This window comes from Asterias amurensis, chromosome 19 (assembly GCF_032118995.1).
Source record: "Asterias amurensis chromosome 19, ASM3211899v1".
Taxonomy (NCBI): domain Eukaryota; kingdom Metazoa; phylum Echinodermata; class Asteroidea; order Forcipulatida; family Asteriidae; genus Asterias; species Asterias amurensis.
In genome coordinates, this window is record NC_092666.1 from 2,802,000 (window position 1) to 2,822,972 (window position 20,973).

Sequence of the window (20,973 nt, forward strand, 5' to 3'; positions counted from 1 at the left end):
CTGACCGAGATGGCCGATTAATCTCAAACTTCTGCAGGTTTGTCAGTGTCATGGCCGAGCGATTAAAAGCACTGGATTCAAGCTCTGGTGTTTGATCAGCAGGGTGTAAGTTCGAATCCCCGTCGTGACACTTGCTTCGTAAAATTGGGGAGGTAGTGCTTTCTGCTCTACCAGCCAGGCTTCAAATTGATGATACCCAAGCCTACATCCGTATGGACTGTAGCCCACACCTTGAGTGGCCTTCAGGCCTTGTGTGTCTGGCGACTTGCATAAAAACAATTTTTTAAAATGCCAGCAACTGTTTTGTTATCAAAAACCAATTCTGTAATGTTCCTTTCATTTTATGTTAAAAAATAATAACATAATAATAAACAATTAGTGGTACCTGCGCTACTTGCTGGGAAAACAGAAGCTTCGTTCTCTTTGACAATGGATTCTTCTCATGTTTCTTCCTGCACAGGAATTTGTCCAGAGCACCGATAGAGTAGTACTCCATCACCATACACAGCGGATGAAAATCGTACCCTGGACAACAAATGAAAACAATTGATGAAATGATAGTAGGGAGGTTCCCATGTAGCTGCACGTTCAGAAAATTGTGTAGTTGAAATCTTACGTTTTTAGCACTGGTGAAGTTACCATTTTTCACGTTAAGTACAAACCTGTGCGCAGACATCATATGTGAACATGCAATAAGCCCAAAGTGGTGACATCACCCACAAACAGCACAATATTTTGACGTTCACGTTCACGTATTTGCTCGCGTAACGTGCAGCTAAACGGCCCGCTAATATAGTAAAGTTTGTGGTAACACCATGTAATGATATCCTCTAAAGACTTGGGGTGGTTCAAAAAAGGAAATGAGAGTTGAAACCAACGTTCATTTTCAGAACTTCCCATACTCATTTAGAGATTATCATTACATGGTGTTACCACAAACCTTATTATATTGTATTTCCACCATGCAAAGTGTCAAATCCAACTGAAATAATAATAATAAAAGAAACTTATAAAGCCCAGTATTGCCGCAAAAAAGTCCTCTGAGCGCTTTGTATAAAAAAACAAGACACAAAGACAAAAGTCAATAGCAGATAAATGTTACAAAGTTGCAACATACATGTATTACAGGAGAATATACAATAAAAAGTAACTCACACTTCAGACATTCAGACATAAAATATTGGTAAACAGAAAAAGGCTAAATACAGTAGCAAGATTTTTGTTGGCGGGACCACTACTTTACATGTAGCTTATAGGATCATACATGTACATGTATAACTGCACTACAGCGGAGTCAGTTCTTGAATTTGCCTCAACATTTCCACTAGCTTGCTCTAGTAAATATCTTAAGGCGACAGCTCCTCTAAGAACAAACTCTACCTGGCAAGTAGATACACACAGTGTTATCGCAAACCAAATATATATTGATACCTCACCATTCTATTTAGGTATCATACTTCAAACATGTCAAATCGTAGCTCCACATACCTTGCAGGACAAAATACTTTGCGCTTTGATACCCCCTTATAGGGACGTGATAAAGCGCTATATAAGAACCAAGTGCTTACTATTATAATATTAAGGGAATAAATATGTGCTTGGCACTGTTTAAAGCCATTGGACCCTTTCGGTACAGAAAAAAAAAAAAAAGTTCACAGATTTACAAATAACTTACAGGGTTTACAGAAGGTAGTGGTGAAATACTTCTCTTGAAATATTATTCCATGAAATGCTTTACTTTTTGAGAAAACAGTAAAACAATATCAATTCTCGTTAACGAGATCTACGGATTTATTTTAAACACATGTCATGACACGGCGAAACGCGCGGATACAAGGGTGGGTTTCCCGTTATTTTCTCCCGACTCCGATAACCGATTAAGCCCAAATTTTTCACAGGTTTGTTATTTGATATAGAAGTTGTGATACACGAAGTGTGGGCCTTGGACAATACTGTTTACCGAAAGGGTCCAATGGCTTTAATATTGTTTGCAGTATGGATGTGATAATTACCCGAGCCGATTATCAGCATTTGGAGCTTAATAAAATTTCGCCCTGGAGAAAACAAAAAAGCAAAGGCAATTGAACTTACCTTCAGCGAATCCTAAGACTTTGACAATGTTCTTATGGTCGCACTGAGACATCCGCCTTATCTCTTCTTCAAACTGACTTAGCGCCATCATGTCCGTATCCTGCTTGATGACTTTGATAGCAACGTCGATTATGTTGCCGCCACCGCGGATCCATTTGCTTTTGTACACACAACCAAAGTGACCCTAGCAACAAATAGCCAGAAAAAAGGAAAATTTATATGGCCAGTTGATAAAAATGTGAAAATAGAATTAGCTGATTGCAAACTGCTTACCAACCAAAAGGACTGATGGTATAAAATGTTGTTGCTTTATTAACAACATTCGACCATTGCAGCAAAAGGCTGAATTGTGCTTAAAATACAGAGATTTATAAAAATACATGTAGATTATAATTTAAAAATTCCAGAAAATCATTTAGAAATTCAAATAAATTTTATAAATTTACATATTAAAAGTTTATTCACAGTAGCCAATGACCATAATAAATGCATAACATTTGTTAATGGCCTGATGTTTCGACCCTAGAAGAGACTTTCTCAAAGGCTAAATGGCAACACAACAAACCCCTGTTGGAGAGGTCTGGGAGGGCACATTGCTTTGATGACAGTTTTTAAAACTTTAAAAAAATTTTAAATAAAAATAAAATTATTTATTATGAATTATTATTCTTACTTCTCCAAGTGGCTTCTCAGTGGTCAGTGTTCCTTCCATAACCTTCTCGATTCCTTTGAACTTTACGAGTCGACTGACATTCTGCAGTTGCTGTGGTTAAAAATAAAGTGATAGAAGACAATTGGAATGAGTTGAAATCCAATAGAGGCCTAAAGGCACAGGACACTATTGCTATTGGTAATAACTCAAAATAATTGTTAGCATAAAAACTTACTTGGTAACGAGCCATGGAGAGATGTTGATATTATAAAACCTTGTGATAAACGGCTCCCTCTGAATCAACATAGTTTTTGAGAAAGAAGTAATTTCCCACTAAAATTGAATAAGGGACCTCGGCTGTGGTCTCGAATTCAAGGCATCTGAAAGCTCACAACTTGTGCCACAAGGGTGTTTTTTGTTCCATTATTCTATTGCTAATTCGATGACAAATTGAGCCCAAATTTCCACATGTTTGTTCTTTTAGGCATATGTTTGGATACACCAAGTGAGAAGGCTGGTATTTGACAATTACTGTGTCCAGTGTCTTTAAACAGACATGAAACTTTGTAATAAGGGGATGTTCACAATTATCAACATTTTCACAAGGGTACAAACTCAGCTGTTGAGAAAGAACCTGAGCTATGAGCGCAAAGCATGCGAGTTAAAAAATTTGCGAGCATGAAGCCCAGTATTAACGTAATGTTGGAAGCGCTTTGAAATGCCCTTCGGGTATGAAAAGCGCTATTAAAACGGGTTATTATTAAAAATGGTGCCCAGCATTACAACATCCATTAAAAAAAATGCCTTACCTCTGGTGTATTAGACACACCTGGGTTGTAGGTAGTTGCGTGATTGTTGCTTGGTTGTGCCAGAGGATCTATCAAATACAAGCAAAGAATAATCACTGTTAGGCCTCATTTTTGTATAATACATACTCTTTAGTTCAGGTCCAACCTGCATTTACCAACCCAGTATACCCAGTTTACCCAGTATACTACAGGTACTAAACCCAGTAAACTGGGTACATACAGAATACCAAGTTTATTGGGTACATTAATAATAATAATAATAATATCGAAGTCTTATATAGCGCACGTATCTACCAAACAAGGTACTCAAGGACCTGAGTATAAACAAACTTTCAGAAAGATAGGTAATTGCAGTGATGAATTTTGAGACCCAATTATTTAGCACCTTATAAGGGTTTACAAGGTGCTACGGCGCATACAGCAGCCACAGCCAGGAACACCAGGGCGAACTCCTTCTCTTTTTCGAAAAGTGCACTGGGTTCTTTTACATGCGTTACACAACACATGGGACCAACATCTTTACGTCCCATCCGAAGGACAAAGCAATGGTTAAGTGTCTTGCTTAAGGACACAGGTGTCACGGCTGGGGATTCGAACCCACACTGTGTGTACACACCCAGTTTACCGGGTACACTTTGACACACCCAGTTTACCGGGTACACTTTGACACACCCAGTTTACCGGGTACACTTTGACACACCCAGTTTACCGGGTACACTTTGTGTACCCAGTGTACCCAGTACACCCAGTATATACCAGTATATCCAGTATACCCAGTATACCCCCAAAGAACTTGATTGTAGGAGAGAATGTTTGAGAACTAACTTGAGGAGATGTCATTATTGAAGAGAGTCTGATCGTCACTGTTGTCATCCGAGAAGTCATTGTGTTACCGCAAACCTTTCTTTATACCCAATATACCTAGTATAACCAGTATACCCAGTATACCCAGTATACCCATAAAAAACTTGATAACAAATAAAGAATGTTTGAGAACTAACATGAGGAGACGTCATTATTGAAGAGAGTCTGATCGTCACTGTTGTCATCAGAGAAGTCAGAGAAGAGTTAGCGCAAACCTTTCTTTATACCCCGTACACCTAGCATGCCTAGTATACCCAGTATACCACGTATACCCATAAAAAACTTGATAACAAATAAAGAATGTTTGAGAACTAACTTGAGGAGACGTCATTATTGAAGAGAGTCTGATCGTCACTGTTGTCATCCGAGAGGTCATCATCCTCCCTCTCGCCCTCTGAGAGATCCTCTTCAATTAAATCAATATCCTCCTGATCTTCTGGGAACTCCCAGTACAGCCCCTCGGCACCGTCCTCATTCTGCATTCCTGGAAGTCGAACAAAAGACAACAATAATAATTATAATGATTATAATAGTAAACAGTTTTTATATAGCGCTTTTCATGTCCGAGGGGTGTATCAAAGCGCTTCCGACATTATAACCCCTGGTCACTGGGCCTTAATTCATTCCTTAAACCATCTCAGCTCCCTGAGGAGTATACAGCCTGTGCAACAATTATATGCGCTACTTGGCTGAACCAATCACAAGAACCATCTCTGCCCTCACAGGTACCCATTTTACCCCTGGGTGGAGAGAAGCAATTATAGTTAAGTGTCTTGCTCAGCGACACAAGTGTCACGACCTGGATTCGAACTCACACTCTGGTGAACAGAAGCATCAGAGCTTGAGTTCGGTGCTCTTAATCGCTCAGCCACGACACCCCGCTAAGTCAAACTGGAGGCTAAAGTTGTACAGCCTACAGAGCTGGGGTGCGTTCCACTTTCACAAACTTTGCCATTAATTACGAGTTGTGCGCCACCAGCGTTGGGTTTTTTTTTTGGGGGGGGGGGGGGAGAGCGTGGGAGGCTAATTAATCATGAATACTTACAGCTGAGAAGCTTATTTGGGAAGAACGCAGCCACAACTTGTTTGAGCTGCCGGCATGCAAGGGCTGGCATGCAAGGTTGCCTTTGGCAACTACATGTAGCCACATCAACCCATATGACCACAGAGCACAGAACCAACCTAAAACTCTACTCACATGGCCTTAGCCAGGAAAACATATAGCACCATGGACACGGTGGTTGGAGGGGAGTACTTTATGCAAATCCAAAACAAGCCAGCATTAATCTTGCATTGATAACTGGAGACCGTGCTTTCGCCGAAGCTGCTCCTGCCCTACAGAATAAGCTCCCTGTCTCACTTCGCCAAACAACATCACTCAACAACTTCAAGAGGGAACTACAAACACACTTGTTCACTTAGACTTTCATTGGGTTTTATTTATTAAGTTCAATAGTGTTTATTCTTCACTTCCTATTGTATAGTGTTTACTTTTTGTGTAGATGCCTTGATCAGTTTTCTGGAGAAGTGCGCATTATAAATCCATATTATTATTATTATGATGACCAAGGGATTCAATTCAACTCACGTAAATATATGCTGCTGAATTCTCTGAGTAACTGCTTGCAGGTGTAGCGTTCCATCGGAGTGTGGCGCCAGCAGTTCTTAATCAATTTGTTGACAGCTTCCAAACAGCTTGAAGAGAACGGCGGGAATTCAAATCTGCTATACTTTTGCAGCACCTGAAATAAATGTAGCAAAGAAGTACGTTTCAGTGGCAAGAAAAATAAAATAAAAATGGTTTTCATTACTTTAAAAGTAGGGTCAAGGATGGGTCACTACTACAAACATTTAAGGGTTTGGGTTTTCTTTGTAGGAGACAAAACACAATGTCCACAGATTTACATTATGGTTTGAAGATAATGATGGTAGAAAGCTTCCCTTCAACTATTACTAGCTAATTTGGGTTTTGAATCCCTCCTGAGTAATATGCCTGTTATTTATTTCCACAGAACTTGGGTAAGTTCTGAGTGTACAGCACCAACACACATCAGTGTATACATAGTATATGGGTAAAACCCCCCCAAACCCAAATGAATATTCTTTATCCCCGAGGCAAAGTTAACATCAATTAAAGCATTTGCAGTACCCATAGCTAAAACATAGGACTCGAACTGCCTATAGCTACCAGGCAATCTTGGTAGTCTAGTTGGTATGACACTGCTCTAGAATTGCAAAGGTCATGGGTTCTAATATGCCTGTGATTATTTTCACAGAACTCGGGTACGTACTGAGTATACAGTGCTAACACACATCAGTAAATAGGGGTCAAAACCCCCAAAACTAAATTAATATAATTATTAAAATATGATCAAATATTATTATCAATTATACCTCCAACTCTGTAAAATCTTCAAATGGGATTTTGCCAAGAGACCAGATTTGCCAGACTACCATCCCAAAGCTCCAGCGATCACTCTCCAGCGTTGGCTCTACATTGGGGTGCAGAAGCTCAGGGGCGGTCCAACGAACACTGCCCATGAAAACAAAAATTCATTAACTACACGACTTCAAATCAAGCAAAACGATTGAACTGTTCCACAAGAATCTGAAGACCTAATGTACCTCCTGAAGGAATCCAACGATTAATTGTCATGTCCATACTTGTCATTATTTTGTTTAAAGGAACATTACAGAACTTGTTTTGCTAAGAAAACAGTTGCTGGCAGTGTAATCACTTGATGTAATCCACCATATAATACATGTACATAAACTGCCAAGTTTGATCGATCGGCCATCTGGGTTAAAAGAAAATAGTGAAAACCTGAGTACACTTTGCATGACATCGATGCAAAACAAAAATGAATAATGCTAAACTTAGACTGTTTATTTCTCACCAAATATGACATTTCAGACAGAGTGAAATGTCAATTTGTTATGTATTTGAGCAATGAAGGTAATAAAAAAATATATTAATCTTACATATTCATCTTGGCGTCCATCGGTAGACTATGGTAGAATTTACTCATCATGGGATCTCCTAGCTTGACCCGTATCTGGGGGCTGTTTCTCACCACCAGAACATTCTTAGCCGAGATGTTGCCGTGAACAATCTTACGAGATTCCTAAAAGAGGCAAAGAAGAAAACCTTCATCATAATACATGTACCAGGTACTTCTCCTAGCCCTATTTAGGACTCTTCCTCTGTGCTGTACACAGATACAGAGTCCTAAATATTAGGGCCCTTATCTGGGGCGGACAATTTTCAAAGCTTCATAACTCAAATCTTGTTTACGACATGAATAAAAATACGATCAGAATACGATCAAAACGGAAATTTCTCAACGTTGGGAGCCGCATTATTTCACGAAAAATTCGAATTTGTGAGGAATATATGACGATCAAAACCCACTGCGGAAAAATGTATGCTGCCATGGAATGTGAATCTGTTGAAATTCGTGGCGTCTTGCAGGTAAGATTTGCGTTATGGAGCTTTGAAAATTTTCCGCCCCAGAAATGGACCCTGATATCCAGAACGTCACTGTAGTATAAAACGAAAGTGTAAGGCCGCCATGGCTAGTACTTCTCCCTAACAACAAGAAAATTGTGCCAATACTGTATTGCTCAACCCTGACAATTGTTTCTTATACTACTCCATAACAACGATAATATTCTAACAATAGTTATGTTCTCCTTGCTGATAATCATTTCTTGTCATTATCATTTCTTGTCCCTGATGATACTAGGGATGCGGTAGGCTGTTGAGAAAAAAACCTGAACCTTTGAGCGCAAAGTGCGAAAGCATGTGAGCTCGAAAAGTTGTGAGCATGAAGCCGAATTTTAACATTTATTTTTGGTTTAAAAGTCCTACTCTGTAATCTGGGGCACTATTATATTGTATTTTTTCTTCATTTTATTATGAATTTTTTCAAAGAAAATTAAATACATGTACATGTAGGGCAAAAAACAAAAATAACAGAATTCCGGTTAAATCGGAGAAATCACATAACTCATTCATTCATTCACTTCTTTTATTTTTACCACACACAAAGAAAAATGATATAATATACATTTTATTATAACAACTAAAGAAAACATAAGTACAGTAGAATTTTGTGTGAGGATGGAGGTCTCCAAGAAGCATCAGCTTGTTGAGTAGAGATCCCACTCATACAATAATAAAACAAAGAACAATACAACAATATGAAAACACTATTAGAACTAATTGAAACTTAACATTGGCATACAGTACTTTGTAGCTACAATGTAGTATATAAAGTAAAATCGAGATTGGAATAAAGAAATTCTGCTTAAAAATATTTGATGATAAATTTAGTTGTTAGTTTCCGCTTGAATAAGAATAAACTCTGTATTTTTTTCATCCCTTAAGATACCTACCAGGTACTCCAACCCATCCACAAGCTGCACTGCCATAGCGATGAAGTGATTCTGGTTGACTGTGGAGTAATTTAATCGCAGATAACGATCTAAAGATCCATACGGCGCAAACTCCATGATTAACGTGAACTTGGCGCCAATACCAAGGAATTTAATTATGGACTGGTTGTTCCACGACGACATCATGTCAACAGACGAGCAAAATTTCTGCCAAAAGAACGAGGTTTGTATGAATTAAGCCCTGCCAATGCGAATGCAATACAAATTTTGACGTCACGTGGCTGTTTTCGGAGCTAGAGTTTCGCATGAGTCCAACTGTTGCGAATCGCAATCCCAGGATGAACAGGCTTTACAGGGGAATAATAAAAGACTGTTGAATACTCTGTGAATACTTGGTTATTAATTAGCAATTATAGTAATGAAACCAAGAGTGCCTCATAAGTGAAGTTCATCATGTTCATCACAATAGCGCACAAGCTTGAGGGAACCTATCATGCCTGTACTCCAAAAACTAGAGTCATAGATTGGTAAGTAATACAATGAAAAAGCCCCCAAAATGTGCATAACTAATTTCAGGCATGCAACTGCCCGTTGAAAAAAAAATTGGAAAATTTTCAAAGGCACAATGCAGTGCGGAGCGAGGCAGCCGAAACGCCACGGGACATGACACCCACAATGGTACCATAGAAAATGTTGAGGTTTATTATGCTCTTGGGTGTATTTTTAGCATGTACTAGGCTTATTTTACATAATTGTAGTTGTACACTGTTAATGCCAGGCATGTATGAGGCTTTAAAAAAAAATCAGAAAAAAAACCCAAAAAAAAACGAGAAAAAAAAAAAAACGCGGAATTCCGCGGAAGAGTTGCATGCCTGTAATTTATTAATTTAATAAATTAATTATGCACAATTTGGGGCTCAAAGACCATTCTTTTCACTTAGTGTATCTCATATGCATACCTGTGAAAATTTGAACTCAATTGGTTGTCGCAGTTGCGAGATAATAATTGAAGAAAAAACACCCTTGTCACACGAAGTTGTGTGCTTTCAGATGCTTTCAAAATCTAATTCTGAGGTCTCGAAATCAAGCTCGTGGAAAATTACCTCTTTCTCGAAAGAGGGAACCGTTTCTCATTACTCGTGACCAAGTAACAATTTTACCAATAGTTATTTTTAGTAGTTACCAAAAGTGTCCACTGCCTTTAATCCGAGATAATTTGTGTGCTTAAAAAAACGGATTTCTGGTTAAAACCCGAAAAAACACATCTCCGCTTTAAAGACCTCATATCATGGAGAAGACAAATTGGTCCTTACCTTTTGAACGTTAGATGAGATGTTCCTGTTTGGGCATTTGATGGCAACTGGTACCATTCCTTTACCCGGTTTCCTGATTCCTCCTTTATAGACCGAAGTGAAATCCCCACTGCCAAGTTTTCTTTTCCTCTCAGACATGTTCTCTTCTTTGATCCACTCTATCGAGGGTTCCGGAGCCCGTGGACGAGGGGGTTCGGGCAGCATCGATAAATCATGAAGGCGCAGTGACTCTTCTGTTGATGATAGACAGTGCATGTAGCTTAAAGGCACTGGACACTATTGGTAAGGACTCAAAATTATAATCACCATAAAACCTTACTTGGTAGCAAATAAGGGGGAGCTGTTGATAGTTTAAAACATTGTGAGAAACAGCTCCCTCATAAGTAACGTAGTTTTTGAGAAAGAAGTTCTTTATCCCCGATGCAAATTTAACATCTATTAAATCTTTTGCAGTACCCGCTGCTAAAAACATAGGATTCGAACTGCCTCTAGCTGCCGGGCAATCTCGGTGGTCTAGTTGGTATGACACTGCTGGCAAAGGGCGTGGGTTCGAATCCCACCCAAGTAAAATGCCTGTGATTTTTTTTCACAGGACTCGGGAAAGTACTGAGTATACAGTGCTACACACTTTGGTGTATATGGGTAAAAACCAAAAGTTAATATTCTTTATCCCGAGGCAAATTTAACATCTATTAAAGAGCACATAAGTTGAGCGTTTGCATTGGTGATTGGCAGAGCCCTATGTTGTATCTTACCTTTTGGTTGGTAGGACACAACCTTTGTAAGAGGTCCGTCTAAGCAAGCACAGTTGACATCCCTGCGGTAATGCTCGGCCAGTGATCTGACATCAGGGAAGGAGCGTTGACCAGGCAATGAGACTGAACCATCAACTGTTGGGGAAAGACGTACAAGTCAGCTAATGTGGTCTCAATGTTTCGAACAGTACATGTAGACTCTGCTCATCTTCAGGAGAAACTGTCTTCTATTCTCCTGAAGACGAGCAGAGTTAACCTTTTATAGTTTATTTATAGTTTCTTCTTATTTAGGAAGCTTCAATCATAACATTTTAAGTGGGATTTGAGGCATTGCATGGTGAGATGACAATATATATTTGGTTTACGGTAACATGTACGTCATATTTGTATGTTTACTTGCCAGGTACATGTAGTTTTTGTTCTTTTGAGAGCTTGTCTTGCTTTTTATTCTAAAACATGTAAAACGGGGAGTAGATTTTCTGAGTAGATTTTTTTATTTTTTTTATTCCTTTAAATAAAAAAAGGATGCACATCGGGATGATCAACTGGTACAAATTCTTTCCACTTGGTCTAAAAGCCGCTAATTTTCAGTATACATGTACATGTACTGTACATGTACTGTACATGTAACATACGCATCTACATAGTAGACCCCCATGGGATTAATTTGTAAACAAAGGCACTTCATGCACTAGGGAGTAGCATATTAAAGGAACACGTTGCCTTGGATCGGAAGAGTTGGTCTAAAAAAAAACGTTTGAAACCGTTTGTTATGAAATGTATATGGTTGGAAAGATGTTTTAAAAGCAGAATATAATGGTCCACATAAGCATCACTCAAAATTGCACGGTTTTCAATTTAAGCCGTGAATTAACACGATCGGCCATTTATGGGAGTCAACTTTTTGACTCCCATAAATGGCCGTTAGTCGACGAGGTAAAACTAAAACTACGCAATTTTAAGCATATTTTTGTTAGATCATTGTATTCTACTTTTACAACATATTTCTAACCATATAAATTTTATAACAAACGGTTCCAACCCTTTTGAAAGACCAACTCGACCGATCAAAGGCAACGTGTTCCTTTAATTACACAAGCTGTTAAAAAGCTGAACAAAATTTCAAAGAAAACCAATTTATACATAATTTGCTGCTTGTGGAGTAAATTTATTAATTATTTTTATTATTATTATTAAAAAAAATGTGTATGTAAGTCGCCAGGCACACAAGGCCTGAAGGCCACTTCAAGGTGTGGGCTACAATCAACTATTTTTCCAGGTGCCAGGGGTAAGGCCGGAACGGTTCATATGAATGTACATGTACATGTACATTCATCATTAAAAAAATTCATCCATCAGAAGCCTGGCTGGTAGAGCAGAAAGCACTACGAAGCAATCATGGTTATATGAAGGTGTCTTGCTTAAGGACAGAGGTGTCACAACCAGGACTCGAACCCAAACTCTGCTGAAAATAACCTCACTCTAACACTCAAACCCCAATGGGAGATACTTGGACGGTCCTTTGTCACAGCTCTCCCCAGAAGTGTGCGTGCTCAGACCTCTGTACGCAATAGTGAGCATGTGCGCGCACACTCAGAGACGCAAAAATAGGACCATTAGGCCTACATGTATGTCTGCTGCCAGAGTCTAAAAGGTCTCCCATTGACTCCCACTCCAGTCAGTATTAAATGACAGTAAAACAGTCTTCATGCAGTGACAGTATATGTAGGCCTTACATATTGATCAGTTGATTACAACTATCTCCATTTGCAAATGTACAATATGTATAGTATTAGTAACCCATTTTCTCCACAGGTTCCTTACACCTTTTTTTAAATATCATCTTACCTTTGATCTTGTTATTCTTTAGTGTAAAGGGGTTTGGTTTAAACAAAGAGATTTTGAGATTTTTGAGTTTTTTTTTATGTAAGACGCTACTGTATATCAAAAATAAATTATTATTATTATTATTATTTAATGGGAGACTTTTGAATGCTAGGTGGCAGCAGACTTACCAGGTAAATTTCCATTGTTTACGTAGTTCTGAGCATGCGCACATGACCGAGAACAATGGATTTTACCTGGTAAGTCTGCTGCCACCCAGAAAGTCTCCTATTGTGAAACGCAACTCCTATTGTGAAATTAAAGGTGGGATGAGGAAGAACAAGTCATTAATTAGTGAATGAGACTTCAATGGGGAACATCTGTCAAAAATAAAAGGTGGCAAAGACAACAAGATATTAATCATTTCCTTTTGGATGTTCAGCCCATTTGATTGACTGATCTGGGCCCAAAGTAGCTAAGCACAACACAATTATGCTTAGCAGAATAAATAAGGTTACAAGCCTAAGTACCATTACACAAGCACCTTCTGTCACTGGTATCCTGCTTGCTTTTAGGAAGCTGTTACACAACTGTAAGTAACTATTTCTGCTTAAGCAGTACAGAGATGCTTAAGCAGAAAGCTATGCTTTACGTTTGTCTGCTCAGCAGAGACACATATGAAAACAACAAGTATAGCACTTGTATCAGGCGTCTTTTTCCTAAGGTGAAAAGCGCCAGACATGCAAGAAAAAGTCCCAAACTCAAGACGTTCCAATGTGTAGTCAAATAAAGGTATAAATGAGTCTTAAAGGATTTGGGTACTTTTTCAAAATGTCCATAGATTTACATTAAACTTACAGGGTTTGAAGATAATGATAGTGGAAAGCTTCCCTTCAAACATTACTTACTGAGGTGCTGTAGTTTTTGAGAAATTAGTAAAACAATGTCATAAAAAACACGTTTGTAAAAGATTTTAAAAAATTCGTCGCATGAGACGAAAATTATGTTCTTAACATTGTTTACTCATTTCCCAAAACTACAGCACCTCAGCACGTAATATTTTCAGGGAAGCTTTCTACTAAAAGTACTAACATTATCTTCAAACTGTGAAAGTTTAATGTAAATCTGTGGACATTGTGTTTTTTGTCCTACAAAAGTTACATAGACCCTTTAAGTAGTTTCTTGAATTGTCCAAGTGAAGTTGCATGGCGAAGATGTGATGGTAATGAGTTCCATACTTTTAGACTCAGCAGCAGAACAAATCAATCAGATACCATTATAAACTGTACATGTGACTTTGTAGTTTGGCTGGTAACCTTGTTTGCGGTAGCACTATGTGTTACCAGGTAAGGTTTGTTGTTAGCGAACTGACTTTCTTTATTCTAGGCTACTACTGCAGAATAGATTTATCGGATGGTCGGTAGACTTCTCAGTTCTAAAAAGAACTGTCCTGCTTTTAAACTACTACCCGGGCGGAAGGTATAAAAAATTGGCTGGGACTACTACTTTAGCTCTTAGGATTGTAATTAACTGAACTACCGCAGAGTCACTTCTTGAATTGGTCTCAACGTTTCGACTAGCTTGCTCTAGTCATCGTCAGGAGACTAGGCATAATGCATAATGTTGTTAAAAGCTGAGCTACTTTGTGTGCTAACTGGCTGCTTTTTAAAAGCAGCTCGATGAAATTGAGACTTAGTATTGAGGTGCCATATCCAAAGTTTATCCTGACTCAGACAAAACAATAATTAGTAATTACATGTAACTAATATGATTAACTACATTGACAATGACTAATGAGTGATATTATTTTCATTGTCAACTACAGTAGGGCGTCAGGAATTTAATGCAGTAATTTAATGCAGTAATTGAATTTAATGCTATCAATCACTTACATGCTGATTGTCCGGCATAAACCCTACTGTAGGATACAATTAAGTTTATTATTTCAAGATGACTTTGTTTCGGTAGAATTATCAAGACCAAGACCTAAACATGTTTAAAACAACAAGTTTCAAACCTCTTTACCGCATTTTGATTCCCTGATTAAATTCGTTTTCAATTTAACTGTCATACACGTAACTCTACTGGCCCACCACAAAGGTCCAGTGTAAACTTCATGTATGTACTGTACAGTACATTACACGCAGACCTGGAATTTCATTTTGGAACATGTTGAAAGGGCAAGGCCATTTTCATTTTGCAAAGGGCACTTCTATTGGAAAACCTTAAAGTGAATGGGAAACTTTTGAAGGGCACCAAGGCAAAGACCAGGGGCAACGGAGGCCGCCTGCGTGTAATTCCCTAGTATACATGTGTACTGTATACACCAGTACCGTGTACACACGTACACGTACCATGTATTGTACATGTAATACTACAAACGTGTACATTTTGTACACAGTACATATTCTGTTTACTTTACATCTTTTCATTCAGCGACATGTGAACCCCTGCCCGAAGTTGTCTGGTCATAACTTTACTGGCCGACCACTAAAAAATACTGGTCTCACGAGTGCCAGGAAATTACTTAGATGTAAAGTGATGCAATTTTTTATTTCAGATATCAAAAAATGGAAGTGTTGTGGCCGAGCGGTTAAGAGCACCGAATTCAAACTCAGGTGTTTCTGATCAGTAGAGTGTGGGTTCTAACCCCCAGCCGTGACACTTGTGTCCTTAAGCAAGACACTTAACCATTGCTTCGTCCTTCGGATGGGACATAAAGCCGGTGGTCCCATGCATGCCATGTGTTGTGTAACGCATGTAAAAGAACCCAGTGCACTTATCGAAAGAGAAGGGGTTCGCCCCGGTGTTCCTGGCTGTAGCTGCTAAATGCGCCGTAGCACCTTGTAAACCCTTATAAAGTGCTACATATTAGAATTGGAATAATCTCAGAATTCATAACTTTCAATAACATTTCTTTCTATATGCATGTATACTAAGCCCCTTGACATGCTTGAGTAACTTGTTGGTAGCTTGCGGTATTTAAGACTTTGATATTATTATTATTATTATTATACATGTAATATAAACCACTTGAAGGGAAACACCTTTGGTACATTTTTATTAGACACGCTGTCCATACAAGTACAAGTTCTCACCTTCGTTCACCAAAATCTTGTAGTTTTTAATGTCGCCGCCCATTCGTACAGTCAGACAATAGCTGAAGAAGTCCTCAGGGTTTTGTCGTATGAGGTATATCCCATCTTCCATTCCGGCGTCCTCTATTTTTCTCTTAGCACACGATAGACTGTGAAAGAAGAAAATAAATAAATAAACAATTTAAAGACACTGGACACTATTGGTAATTGTCAAAGACCAGTCTTCTCACTTACGGTAGTGTATCTCAACATATGCATAAAATAACAAACTTGTGAAAATTAGAGCTCAACTGGTGGTCGGAGTTGCGAGATAACTATGAAAGAAAAAAACACCCTTGTCATACGAAGTTGTGTGCTTTCAGATGCTTGATTTCGAGACCTCAAATTCTAAACTTGAGGTCTCGAAATCAAATTTGTGGAAAATTACTTCTTTCTCGAAAACTATGTCACTTCAGAGGGAGACGTTTCTCACAATGTTTTAAACTATCAACCTCTCCCTATTACTCGTCACCAAGTGAGGTTTTATGGTGATAATTATTTTTAGTAATTACCAATAGTGTCCACTGCCTTTAAAGCTGTGTTCCGATTGGACTTTTTCTTCCGTTACCTTGCGGAGATTTACCGTGACTGGCTTTGGTTTAATTCTACTGTGCGTTCCAACTTAGACTTAAATGCGACAATTGCATAGCGTTTTACAGCGTGGTTGCGGAAGTTTACAAGGCAAAGCTGTTCCCATTGAACTTTTTAGCAACACTGTCATGACTGTTAACTTACTTGTACATGTACCATGGCTGCACAGAAGTTTTACGCGACCTCTTTCAGCCTGTTACAGTGTAGTTTTAAATCACGATCGCGGTAAGTTGACAGGCATGACAGGGAGGGCAGTTTAATTTTGTCATTCTACAGAAAGTCGCAGTACTTAAAAATATTTTTTTTAAATGGGCACGCGGCTTTAGATGGACATATAACATGTACATGTAATGCGCATACCTCAGGAAACTGATCAAGATGCACAAAAATCAACGAGGGTGGCACAAAGGTTATGTTCAGAACAAGTGAAAAGAGAAACTAGCGAAACCATTAACTTACGGGATTGGTCCGTGACATCTGTTTTTGACTAATTGAACAAGCGAGGGCGGTGCACACTCAGGACAAAGGTAATGATAGAAGTCAACCTGAAGACGACAGTAGCCATCGATAAGGGAAACTACTGACTCGGCGTCTTCTTTACATTCCATCAAAAACTCCTGGAAAAAAAAATTGAAAAAAATAGATTTAATAGATAAATAAAGACATTGGACATTTGGTAATTACACAAAATAAGTATTGATGTGTATCTATAGTTTCACTTCCAAAAATGGCTTTTTTAAAAAGGCACTGGACACTATTGGTAAACTAGAAATTAGCAAAAGAAATTACTTGTTAACGTGGAGAGCTATTGACAGTATAGGCTTAAAACATTATGAGAAGCGACTCCCTCTCAAGTAACATAGTTTTTAAGAAAGGGGTCATTTCTCACAAAAATATTTAAATTTCAGGCATCTGAAAGCACACAATTTGTTTTTCTTTTTTCTGTCATTATTTTCTTGCAACTTCAACAACCAGTTGAGCCCATATTTTCACAGATTTGTCACCGATCCTATGGTGGTTACAAATTGTACATAGTATGAACAATGTACCCAGTCTCGACAGTCCCGGCATGCCTGGGGTGACATGTCTTTTTTGGCCATCATCTGGAACTCTCTTAATCTTAGACATGTTAGATCTTGTCTTTGTACCACAAAATTCAAATCTTTTCTCAAAACTATAATGTCATAGGTTTCAAAGACTAATTTAGTTTATATATTTTCTTTCATTTGTTGTGGGTTTTACTGCAGCTTGAACACCCAGCAGGTTGGATATGTACATATGGTGTGCGCAATACAAGACTTTATTAGTAGTAGTACTACATGTACATGTAGTAGCAGCACTAATATGTAGTACATGAAGCCGTAGTAGTGGTGCGAGAGGTTGTCTTCAGTCAACGCCATCTCTTTTTGATTTCCTTTTTTTTGCTAATCTACACGCAAGTCATTGAGCTGTAATTTGTACATGTATCAATCCATTACCCAAACGGCATGGAGAGCACACTGGCAATACATGCACACAGTAGGCCTATATTACTGTACAGAACAATTTTCTTTGCAATGTTACTCATCCAATTAATTTTTTCTTTTTTCAATTTCCAGATGATTTTCAAGTCGATCAGTCATGTCATGAATCCTTCATTCAGACCATTATGCTACATGTACACGGATGGCTTGTTCCACTCTAATGGTTTCGCCATTGCTTTTCAACAACAAATTACAATGTAAGTGACGGCAACTATTAATCAAGACATACATACGTACATATGCCTATATAATGTATACTCGTTAAAAAGTGCACCCCAACCACAAACGTGTTTGAGCTTATTGGTCATGTTGGTTGAGCGCTTTCGCATGTTCAGTTGAAGGGGGACAAGGCTGTCCAGACCAAAACGGCAACACTTGTTAGCTCGGTTAGGCTTGGTTTCAAGATGGGGGGACTGCTAAAAACTACCCAGAAATTCAATGGAAGTCTTTAAAAAATAAAATACCCTTGATCATCCATTGTACAACTTTTTTAATGTTACCAAAATTACACAAACTAAGTAAGTTCCACTACATACATGTACCGTATGTACATGTACTTGAAAATAAAATGAAGGCTGTAAATTTAAAGAACATGAATTTTCAACAGATGAACAAGTACAACACGCCCCAAACTGTTTTTGTTATACTCAGTTAAATTTTAAACTGTTTCTAACATAGATTTAACACCGAATGACACGAAGACCTACGTTCAATACGTGTGTGAAATGTATCGAAGTGAAACTACACAGCAATTTTGAAAACACAATAGGCTTGTAAATGAAGTAGGATTATAAATGAAATTGGATGCGAGAAATAGAAACCTCAACACTTTTGTGTACAATGTACGTGATTGTACAACCATGTCAACTCTACAGGTACAAGTGCCGCACAACACATACAATTCATAATCAAAGAATTTAAGCCAGTGTTACATGTATGCAGTATAAAATGAAGTACAAAGTACAGTACAGAGTCCATCAAACTCAACCATACTGGTCAGCAGTTTAGAAAAAAAAACAAGTCAAACTCTGTTAAATTGTAATTTTCGAATGTATGTTTAGTTTAATGTAAATTTAGATGCAATGCAATCCAAGAACCGATTGTGATGTCTTTTATGTATTTTCAAATAACAAACCATTTACAATGTATGACGTCCAAAAGCTTTCCTTAAGTTCAGCATGATGCAGTAACCAATGGCAGTCGTGTAAAGAGGGGCGGGGCATTGCAAGGTTAAATCAATTGTAACTAATTGTTTGAAATTGTCTGACATCCCAAGAAGTTGCAAGAGAATAATAAAAGAAAACGGTCACAGTGCACTAATTTGTGTCCTTTCAGATGCCTAAAAAGGCTTCAGGCATGTCAGGCTAAAAGTATTTTAATACTTGAGTGAGAAATTACCTCTTTCTCAAAAACTATTATTTCAGAGGGAGCCGTTTCTTACAATGTTTTATCAACAGCTCTCCAACGCCTGTTAACAAGTAAGATTTATGCTAAACAAAAATTGGGAGTTATTACCGTTAAACACACCTCTTGCTTGTTCTGTGTTCTGGTTGGCTGAAACACGGTCACAGGGGGTGAACTAATTAGGCCTATAGTCTAGTGATTGCGTGTGCGTGTTTTGCAGGAATTGTGCACGCCGGGCACTAGTCTTTTAAAATAGCGCCTGGTTACTAAAAAACTTCATTTCTTCTCCAAATTTCTTTTCTTATTTCACATTTAAGACCGAGGTGTTTTATAAAACACATATTGACTGGCATATTCGGTAACTAGTGTACGTCTGTCATTATTTATGATTCTACACCACTAAATTGCGTAAATGGTGAGTCGGTGTGCCCCTTCAAAGATTTTCAAAGACTAGCCTTCACAGTTGGTGTATCTCAACATATGCATAAACTAACAAACCTGTGGAAATTTTAGTTCAATCGGTCGTCGAAGTTGCGAGATAATAATGAAAAAAAAAACCACCTGTGTCACACGTACATGTAGTTGTGTGCTTTCACATGCTTGATTTCAAAACCTCAAATTCTAAATCTAAAGTCTTGAAATCGAAATCGTGGAAAATTACTTCTTTCTTGAAAATTACACTACTTCAGAGAAAGCCATTTCTCACAATGTTTTATACTAACAACCTCTCCCCATAATACTCGTTACTAAGAAAGTTTTTATGCTAACAATTATTTTGAGTAATAACCAATAGTGTCCACTGCCTTTAACAGTACTAGTCTGATAACCCATGGGATAGAGAAAAGGCTGCTGATAGATTCAATGTGAAACCAAACCGAAACCAAAACAAAACTAGAAGCTAAAGTTGCTTCTGTCATGGTGTGCGATACCATGGATACAGGTTCGATGTAACACGCAAACGTTTGCATTTTTCAAAAGTTGCAGGTTCAAATTTCCCTTGATGTACATACATGTAGGAGTGTCATATGGGTGAGAAAAAAACAGAAAGTCTGGTTCCACGTTCAAACATTCGAAAGAGAAACTACATGTAATGTAGGTCGAACACACTGTCGACAAAATTCCCATGAAAATATAATCTGTAGAAAAGACAGAGGCTGGCTACAGACAAACGCTGTGAAATAGGTTGTTACGTACCATGTTTACGTTACATACAGCGTGAGTCAAAATGAAGTTGACCGAGATTTATGATTTGAAAAACAAAACAACAACTGACACTTAAAACCAGATATTAAACAAGCATTCATACGTATACCTATAAGACAGTTTATCCATTCTGATTGGTCAAGAGGGCATCACGTGGGGGTGTTTAAAGGGAATGTACACGTTTGGTAATTGTCAAAGACCACCCTCTCACTTGGTGTATCCCAACATTTAGCATAAAATAACAAGCCTGTGCAAATTTGAGCTAAATTGGTCATCGAAGTTGCGAGAAAATGATGAGAGAAAAACACCCTTGTTGGACGAATTTATGTGCTTTCAGATAGGAATAAAAGTCTTTTATTATTTTAGTGAGAAATTACCTCTTTCTCAAAAACTACGTTACTTCAGAGGA

General features: G+C 38.1%; 1 protein-coding gene across 1 annotated transcript in view; it reads right to left on the reverse strand.

Annotated features, from left to right (window-relative positions):
* The window catches only part of LOC139951326 (tyrosine-protein kinase JAK2-like), a 41,722-nt gene that overhangs the window by 9,551 nt on the left and 11,198 nt on the right, over nucleotides 1–20,973 (reverse strand). The window contains exons 5-17 of the mRNA XM_071950176.1: nucleotides 16,894–17,051; nucleotides 15,805–15,953; nucleotides 10,883–11,017; nucleotides 10,128–10,360; nucleotides 8,815–9,021; nucleotides 7,399–7,541; nucleotides 6,811–6,949; nucleotides 6,005–6,158; nucleotides 4,733–4,900; nucleotides 3,553–3,620; nucleotides 2,765–2,854; nucleotides 2,092–2,275; nucleotides 386–525 (exon numbers count right to left, since the gene is read on the reverse strand). Coding sequence (XP_071806277.1) covers nucleotides 386–525; nucleotides 2,092–2,275; nucleotides 2,765–2,854; nucleotides 3,553–3,620; nucleotides 4,733–4,900; nucleotides 6,005–6,158; nucleotides 6,811–6,949; nucleotides 7,399–7,541; nucleotides 8,815–9,021; nucleotides 10,128–10,360; nucleotides 10,883–11,017; nucleotides 15,805–15,953; nucleotides 16,894–17,051 — 1,968 coding nt within the window. The remainder of the gene's footprint in view (nucleotides 1–385; nucleotides 526–2,091; nucleotides 2,276–2,764; nucleotides 2,855–3,552; nucleotides 3,621–4,732; nucleotides 4,901–6,004; nucleotides 6,159–6,810; nucleotides 6,950–7,398; nucleotides 7,542–8,814; nucleotides 9,022–10,127; nucleotides 10,361–10,882; nucleotides 11,018–15,804; nucleotides 15,954–16,893; nucleotides 17,052–20,973) is intronic.